The sequence below is a fragment of the Elephantulus edwardii genome, unplaced genomic scaffold (genome assembly GCF_000299155.1).
Source record: "Elephantulus edwardii isolate Elephantulus edwardi_28Jun2011 unplaced genomic scaffold, EleEdw1.0 scaffold00140, whole genome shotgun sequence".
In the NCBI taxonomy this organism is placed as follows: Eukaryota; Metazoa; Chordata; class Mammalia; order Macroscelidea; family Macroscelididae; genus Elephantulus; species Elephantulus edwardii.
This window is the reverse complement of record NW_006399890.1, coordinates 3,328,287-3,337,916: the sequence shown is the minus strand read 5'-3', so window position 1 is coordinate 3,337,916 and position 9,630 is coordinate 3,328,287. Positions and strand designations below refer to the sequence as shown.

Here is a 9,630-nt window from a genome sequence, read left to right as displayed (position 1 = left end):
TCAAGAAACCTTGTACATGTTTACCAGTCTATACCAACAAATATGAACTCACTGGAAGAGATATTTTTCCCCACTTTCCTAGTAGGTGGAAATTATCAAAGAGTTTCCATTTTAGAGACAGTGAGATTGGCTCAGGATAGAACAGGATTCAAAGCTCTTGTGCTTAGGGTTGCTATGAATTGTAGTCGACTTGATGGCACATAACAATGACATCACTTGTAAGTAAGATCTTTCTGAAGATTGTTTAAAAATGACCAAAACAGGACATTAACAGGGATCTTCCAGAAATTCAAACTAGATTTAGAAGAGGCCATGGTATGAAAGATATCACACTGATGTTTGAAGAATGTCTGTTGAAAGCAGACAATATCAGAAAGATATTTACTGATGTTTTAATGATTATTCAAAGGCAGTTGACTGCATGGACAATAACAAATTAAGTTTAGATCACAACAAGGATGAACAATTTCCTCCCATGTAACTTTCAGCCTTTAAAAACCTACTGGAGAGTCATCTATGAATCAGTTCCAACTCAATGGTACATAAAAATAACAGACTATGTGAAGAAGAATGTGGCATCAGTGTTGGATGAAAACCCTCCAACAACCTGTATTATGCAGATGAGATAACAATGCTTACAGAAAGAAAACTTGGAGCACTTTCTTCAGAAAATGAAAGAACAAAGCCTTCATTATGGACTGCATCTCAACATCAAGGAAATAAAAATCCTCACCGCTGGACCAATAGGCAAGAGTATGATAGATGGAGAAAAGATCAATATTGTCAGAGTTCATTTTATTTGGATCCACAATCAATGGCCATGGTAGCAGCAATTAAGAAATAAATAAAAATCTTATGCATATGAAAGTTGTACAGTGGATAAAGAAGTTGAAAAGTTCAAATCTTAGTGGTTCTCATCCAAAAAAGATTGACAAGTAGGAATCATGTGTTAGTAACTGAACAAGGGCACTCAATTCAAGGAGGAATGTACAAGTGAAGAGATTTTATTTGCTTTAATAATTTCCCGCCTGATTTTGAGGGAGTCTACCAAGTCTCCAGGGAGCTCTGGTGGCTTATTGGTAAGGAGCTGTGCTGCCAACCTTGTTTGAATACATTGTTGCACATTGTTTGAATACAACAGCTGCTGCATGCTATGTTGTTGTTGTTATGTGCCGTCGAGTCGCTTGTGACTCATAGCAACCCTATGCACAACAGCCCTAAACTCTGTTCTGTCCTGTGCCAATTTCACTGTCTCTGACACTCCCATCCCGATTATCCCAGTCACTGAAACAATCCACGTCATAGAGGGCCTTCCCCTCCTGTGCTGTCCCTCCACCTTACCAAGCATGATGTCCTTCTCCAAGGACCAGTCTCTCCTTACAACATGTCCAAAGTATGTCAGACGAAGCTTTAGAATCCTTGCCTCCAAGGAGCCACCCGTCTTAACCCTCTCCAAGATGAATCTGTTTGTTTTCCTAGCAGTCCATGGTACATTCAATACTCTTCTCCAGTACCACAGCTCAAAGGCATCAATTCTCTTTCTATCCTCCTTCATCAGTATCCAACTCTCTGATGCATAACAAATGATAGCATAGACCATGGCCTGTATCAGACGCACCTTAGTCTCCAGAGAGACACCATTGCTTGTCAGTACTTTGGAGAGGTCCCTAACAGCAGACTTTCCCATTGCAATACGTCTTTTAATCTCCTGGCTACTGGTGCCAAGAGTATTGACTGTGGAGCCAAGCAAACTAAAGCTGTGAACAATCTCAATCTCTTTACCATCCATGGAAAATCTCCTCCCATGCGATTTACTGCCTCTAAAAACCCACTAATGGGTCAGCTATAGGTCAGTTCTGACTCAATGGTACATAACAACAGCAACAAAGAAGAGTTCATGCCTTTAAGCTGTGGTGTTGGTGAGGAGTATTGAATATACCATGGACTGCTAGAAGAATAAACAAATTTAATTTGAAGGAAGGGTAACCAGGGTACTTATTAAGTGGCAAGAATGGTGAAATTTCATCTCACTCATTTTGGGCTTATTTTCAGGATTCACCAGTCCTTGAAGAAGGACATGATGCTGGAAAAGGTAGAGGGTCAGTGAAAAAAGAGGAAGACCCTCCATGAGATGGATTGACACCATGACGACAAAAATTACCTTGTACAGAGATGCTGAGGACCAAGCAGGATACAGCAAGGTTCAAATTTTTTTTTTTTGCAGAAAAATGATTTAAAGACATTATGGTTTTCTTTACAAACAGATGTAAGAACAAGAATTGTCCACTTTTTAAAAACTACATTATTTATCTTCAGCATTTCAACCCTCAACTATTATAACCCACTGAATTGCCTGCATCAAAGGCAGCTCCCCTGACCCCATTAGGTCTCCAAATAAAATCCACCATTTCTTCATCATCTGTGGCCCGGGCTTTCCTGGAAAGTCTCTGGGTACAAGTCCTCACAGGTTTTTGGCCTGCAATTAAAACCACCAAAAACTTGAGACCCTTCCCTTGCATCCTGTCTTCTGTGCCCTCCCCTCTTCATCCTCTGTACAGTTCAGTCATCACTGTCCGACAGTGTCTCATATTGTGCTGAGAGAAGTGGGGCAGGCTCTCGTTCCCAGATCCTGCTTTGTTGGTGAGGAGCTGCTTGGTTTACAGAAGAGGGAGCACATGCAGTGGATGTTGGTGGTGTACTGCTGAGCATCCGCATAGTCAAAGGGTTGTAAGGAAACTGCGTTGAGCCTGTTGAAGAGGGCCTATCCTCCCAGGCCCACCCTGGTGTCTGCCGATGGTAATCCCCTTCTGAATGTACAGAGACAGAAGAAGGTCGCTCTGTTCCTAAGTATCCCTGCCCAGGGATAGGAGATTTAGATTTCCTGCTGCTTGACTTGCTGATTGGCTTTGGTTTACAAACTCCTCCTCCTGCATTAGGTGATGGGTCCCTTTCTTCTCTTCGTGCCTCTCCAGTGGACACAACAGAGGTATTGGTGCTCCCAGGCCCTCCGACCACAGGCTGGGGCATGATAACTCCATGATCATCCACTTTGTTATCAAAGCTTCCCATGAGAGCTTTCCTAATAATGTCTTCTAGCCCCAGATTGCCGGCAGGATCTGCAAAAGAATGGACTCTAGAGCTTACTGAGCCTGAGGTAGTGACTGCTGGCAGATTAAAGATCTCAGTTCCTGGCTGAGCAGCTGCCATATCAGAGTCACCTCCACCAGAAGAGTTCAACTTACGAAAAATCTCCTGCTTCTTTGATTTAACCATGGGCGAAGTGTTTTCAAGCTTGGTGAAGAATGAAGGCAAGTAGCTTATACTTGCTGGTGAAAGCAAGGTTCAAATTTGATGTTCATGGGGTTGCTATGTATTATCATTGACTTGATGGCATGTAACGACAACATTTTTTCCAGCCCCTAGTAATGTTTAATCTTCTGTCTCTCTATATGTTTGTCTAGTCTAGATATTGCATGTAAGAAAAGACCGTGTATTTTTCTGTTTATATCCAACTTATTTCACTGGAGGATTCCCTCTTCAATTAGTAATATTACTCTAGATTTCCTTTGGGCAACCAATTAAATAAACTGTTAGCCTATATCATTCAGAATAAGGCTGATTCCACCATGGGCTTCAGGGGTAGGTATGTAAGTTTGGCCTCAGAAACTGGCAAAATCCTTCTAACAGGAACCAAGTGATTGATTCAGAAGTGAACATATGACCCAGTGTAATTTGAATCCAAATCAGTCCTGGACTTCTTCTGATCGGTACTATAGGAAAGAGGTGATCTCTTTTCCCTAGGATTGCTCAGAGCTGATCTCTTGTGGTGGAAACTGCAAAGAGAACCTTCCACAGAAGAAAGTCCACAGTGGAAGATGAAGATTAGCAAAAAAAGGAGATAGTCCTAAGCCTCTGGATCTTAGTGTTCCCAGAGACAAACCCTCTTTGGCCTTTTCAATTATTTGAAACACTAAAGCCTTTTTTTGCTCAAAAAGGTTTGGGTTTTATTCCTGCCACTTACTTGTCGTGACCATCAACTTGCCTTGATTCTATGACAACTATAGTCCACATCTGACTAATCTTGAGTGGCATAATTATTCTTTCTAGCTTGTCATTCTATTGGCAAAAATGCACATTAACTAATCTCATTTATTTCATTAATCTGAGCAAATTAGGTTGGAGATCTATTTAACATATGATAGCATATTATATCCAATTAGAAATATTTACTAGGCATATTCTAAGGAATCTCTGGTGGCCTAATACTTAGGAGTTATGCTGCCAACCCGAAAGCATGTGGTTTGAATCCACCAGCTGCTCAGTGGCAGGAAGATAAGCCATCCTCTCTCTTGGAACTTGACAGCCAAAACAACCACAACAGGCACTTGTTCAAAGGAACCCTGGTTGCACAGTGATTAAGGTACTCAGTCACTAACTGGAAAAGCTGTGGTTCAACTCCACTAATCACTCAGTGATAGAAGATTTCTGACTGTGGTAGTAGTCTGCTTCTGTAAAGAATACCACTCATTATTCTTGAAAGACATTATTGCCAATGTGAGATGAGTGTTGGCCAAAAAACAAAGAATACCAGAGGAATGTCTGTCTGTGTTTCATTGACTGTGCAAAGACTTTGGACTGTGTGGATCACAAAGAATTGTGGTTAACCTTGAGAAGAATGAGAATCCCAGAACACCTGGCTGAGAATCCCAGAACACCTGGCTGTGCTCATGTGAAACCAGAAAGCAGTCATCAGAACAGAGCAAGGAAACATTGCACGGTTCAAATTTTGAAAAGAAGGGCGTCAGGGTTGAGTCCTGTCTTTATGCCCTTTCAATCTGTATGTGCAACAGATCATTTGGAAACTGGGCTTTATGAGGAGGAATGTGGCATCAAGATTGGAAGAAGAATTACCAACAAACCTGAGTTACATAGATGACACAATCTTGCTTACTGAAACGGAAGTGACCAGAAACATTTGCTGCAGAAGGTCAAGAACTGTATTTTTCAATATTGATTAAAGCTCAACATCAAGAGGACAGAGATTCTCACCACTGAGCCAATTGGTAGCACCACAATAGACAGAGAAGAGATTGAAGTTATTAATAATGTCAGCTTGCTCAGCTCCACAATCAACACTCTTCGCACAAACAGTCAGTAAATCAAAAGACAATTTGAATTGAAAACATCTGCTGTCAGGCACCTCTCCAAAGTGCTAAGGAGTAATAATATTATTTTATGAATTAATGTGGGCTTGATCGAGGCCATGGTATTCACAATTACTTACTATGCATCAGAGAGCTGGACTAAAGATGATAGAAGAAGAATCAAAGCCTTTGAGTTGGCTGGAAAAGAGTATTGGACCACCAAGAGAACAAATACATCTGTCTTGGAGAGGGTGAAATCCTTGGATCTAGGATTCTGAAACTCTATCTCTCATAATTTGGACACATAGCTAGGAGGGACCAGTCTTTGGAGAAAAACCATCATGTTTGGAGGGTGAAGAGACAGTGCACGAGAGGAAGACCCCCAATGAGATGGATTGACACAGTAACTGGGATATTGGGGGTAGGTGTGTCAGAGTCAGTGAGACTGGCTCAGGACAGGGTAGGGTTTAGAGCTATTATGCATAGGTTTGCTATGAGTCACAGGTAGCTTGATGGCATATAACAACAACAGGGTCAAACTCATAGCTGAACCTCTGATGAGTTTCCAAGGCTTTGTAAATTATACAGTAGAAAACGGCCCATAGTTGTCCCATCAAATGACTGGTGGATTCAAACCACTAGAGAAGTTTGACCTTTGGGCATAAGCTTGGCCTTTGCAAATGCAACTCCCTAGGGACTACCATCAGAGCTCATTTCTATAGACAGTTGTTCTGTACTGTTGAATCAGAACCAACCCATAGCTGACCCTCCAGTGGGTTTTCAGAGGCAGTTGATTGCATAAGAAGGGATTTGCCATTTTTCTCCCACAGAGTTGGGGGTGGATTTGAACTATGTACCTAAATTGAGGAGCTGTTTTGTGAACCGAACATGGGGACTCTGTTGCTGTTGTTGTTGTTAGGTGCCATTGAGTCAAGTATGACTCATAGCAACTCTGTGAACAAAAGATCTGAACCCTGTTCTATCCTGTGCCATCCTCACACTTCCTGACTCACAAGAGCCCATTGCAGCAGTCACAATGTCAATCCACCTGGCTGAGGGACTTCCTCTGCTTTGCTGACCCTCCACCCTTCCCAACATCACAAGGTTTAAAATCAAGAAATATGTGCATCAGAATTGTATCCTTTCTCCACACCTATTCAATCTGTATGCTGAACAAATTATTTGAAAAGTTGGACTTTGTGAAGAAGAATGTGGCATCAGAAATGGAGGAAGACTTATAATAACCTTCAGTATGCAGATGACACAACCTTTTTTGCTGAAAGTGAAGAGGACTTAAAACACTTGCTGCAGGAAAAAAAAATCTTCAGCCTTCATATGGTTTGCATCTCAATGTCAACAAAACAAAAATTCTCACCACTGACCAATAGACTACATCAAGACAAATGGAAAAAGATTGAAACTGTCAATGACTTCATTTTGCTTGGATGCACAACACATGTGGTACTAGTAGTTAGGAGACCAGGAGATGTATTATACTGGAAAAGCCTGCATTCAAGGACCTCTTCAAATTACTGAGATCAATGCTGTTAGTTTGACAACCAAATAAAGTGCACTTGATTCAGATCATGGTCTTTTCAATCATTTGCTATGCATCTGAGAGCTAGACAATTAATAAGGATGACAGAAGAAAAATTGATACCTTTGAACTGTGGTGTTGGAGAAGAGCACTGAATAGTCCATGGATGGCCAGAAGAACAAACAGATATATCTTGGAGAAGGTGCATCCATAGTGTTCCTTGGAGGCAAGAATGGAGAATCTTCATCTCAGACACCATAGACATGTTTCTAGAAAAGACTGTTCTTCGAGAGAGAGATCATGCATGGAAAGTTGGGGGGAAGAGTAAAAGAGAAGAAGACCCTCAACCAGATGGATTGACACAGCGACTGCTGCAATGGGCTTGAGTGTGTCAGAGATGGTGAGATTGGCACAGGATAGGACATAGGATCACTATGAGTCATACTCAACTTGAGGACACCCACCACCAACAATCTATGCTGGCAGCACAATTCCTTACCACTAAGCCACCAGAGCTCTCTTCCTGTCAAGTTGCAAACAACTCATCACAACTCTATGAACAACAGATCTGAACCCTGTTCTGTCCTGTGAAATCCTCATCATCTCTAACACTTTGGAGCCCAGTACTGTAGTCACTTGAGTCAATCCACTTGGTTGACAACCTTTTGCTGATGCTCCACTTTTCCAGACATGATGTTCCTCTCCAAAAAACATGCCAAAGTATGGGAAATGAAGCTTTGTCGTTCTTGCCCTCAAGGAGCATTTAGGCTATACCCTCTTCAAGGCATATATGTTTATTCTTTTGGTAGCCCATGGTATATTTAGTGCTTTACTTCAACATCACGGCTCAAAGGCATCAACTCTTCTCCTATAATCCTTGCTAACTGTTCAGCTCTCAGCAGCATAGAAAGCAATTGAGAAGATCATAACCTGAATCACGTGCACTTTAGTCTTCACACTGAAGTCATTATTCTTTATTAATTTGGAGAAGTCCCTGACAGCAGACTTGCCCAATACATCTCATGATCTCCTAACTGCTGATTGCAAATGTACTTGATTTTGGTTTCTGGTAAGAGGAAATCATTGACAGCTTCAATCTTTTCTCCATCTATTATGATGTTGTTCATTCATCCAGTGGTGAGGATTTTTAATATTGAGACACAATCTATACTTAAGGCTGAAGTCTTTGATTTTTCTGCAACAAGTATTTCAAGTCTTCTTTGCTTTCGACAAGAAAGGTTGTTTTATCTGCACAATGCACGTTATTAATGAGTCGTCCTACAATCCTGATCACACATTCTTCATAGAATCTAGCTTTTCAAATTATCTGTTGAGTGTGCAGGTTGACTAGATATGTAGAAAGGCTACATCCCTGACTCATACCTTTCCTGATTTTTAAACCATGCATTGTTTCTTTGTTCTGTTCAGATAACTGAGGACAGCCTCCAAAATGTTATGGGCAGTTAATTGAATCAATGGCTATAGGTTGGGTTTGATATTACTGTGTTCAAGAAACTGAACTGTACTAAACTTTGAAGATAAGAAAAATATAGGATTAGGATTGTTTTTGTTGTATACCATTGAGTCAGAACAGACCCATAGCTGACCCTCCTGTAAGTTTTCAGAGGCAGCAATCTCATGGGAGGGATTGCCCATCCTTCTCCCATAGAGCAGTTGGTGGATTTGAACCATGTGCCTTTGGGATTAGATTCTTACTGCTAGGCCACCAGAGCTCCTTGAGATTAGGCTTATACCCAAATAAGCAAAGCACTCCTTAAAAATAGAAAAAAGGTAGGAGGCATCTCACTCCCTGATTTAAAATCCTACTACACTGCCATTGTAGTCAAGACAGCATGGTACTGGTACAATGACAGACACATAGATCAATGGAATAGAATTGAGAAACCCGGAAATCAGCCCATCTATTTATGGTCAACTGATTTTTTACAAGGAGATGAAATCAGGTAGGTGGGGAAATGACAGCCTTTTAAACAAATGGTGTTGGCAAAATTAGAAAACTATCTGCAGAAGAATTAAACAAGACCCCCACCTCACTCCATATACAAAACCCAACTCAAGGTGGATCATGGACCTAGGATTAAAACCAAGGACTATAAACTTCATTCAATAAAAGCTTGGAAAAACTTTAGTAGTCCTAATCCACAACATAAAGAGTCTTCCCAGTATTCTGAAAAATTTACAACCAGGAGAAGATAAAATAGATGAATGGGACCTTCTAAGAATCAAATCCCTATGCACATCCAGAAACTTCTCTAACAGGTTAAAAAGGGAAGCCACAGACTGGGAAAATGTGTTTGGTAATGACATGTCAGATAAGGGACTTATATCTAGAATTTATAAAATACTTGAGCACCACAACAAGATAAAGGTGAATAATCCAATTGAAAAATGGGTACAGGATATGAACAGACACTTCACCAAAGAAGACATTCAGATGGCCAACAAGCACACGAAGAAATGTTCAAAATCCCTAGCTCTGAGAGAGATGCAAATCAAGACAACCATGAGATATCATCTCACGCCAGTAAGACTAGCAAAATTTAACAGAACAGCAAGCAACAAATGGTGGCGAGGTTGTGGAGAGACTGGAAGCCTTATTCACTGTTGGTGGGAGTGTAAAATGGTGCATCCACTGTGGAAAGCGATGTGGTGCTTTCTCAAAAAGTTGCAAATAGAGATACCATTTGACCCAGCAATTCCACTACTGAGAATATACCCTAAAGAGACCATAAGTGGCACCCAAGTAGATATATGCATACCCATGTTTATCACTGCTTTGTTTACAATAGCAAGGAGTTGGAAACAACCTAAATGTCCATCAACAAACGAATGCGTAGAGAAGCTGTGGTATATTCGCACAATGGAATACTATGCTGCATTGAAAAACAAGGAACTCGTGCAATATTATTCAAAATGGGTGACCCTGGA

The 9,630-nt window shown here is 40.9% G+C and overlaps 1 protein-coding gene across 1 annotated transcript in view; it reads right to left on the bottom strand.

Annotated features, from left to right (window-relative positions):
• Window positions 1-2,559: 2,559 nt before the first annotated feature.
• The window catches only part of LOC102859601 (nuclear receptor corepressor 1-like), a 39,278-nt gene continuing 32,207 nt past the window's right edge, over window positions 2,560-9,630 (bottom strand). The window contains exon 3 of the mRNA XM_006894369.1: window positions 2,560-3,334. Coding sequence (XP_006894431.1) covers window positions 2,560-3,334 — 775 coding nt within the window. The remainder of the gene's footprint in view (window positions 3,335-9,630) is intronic.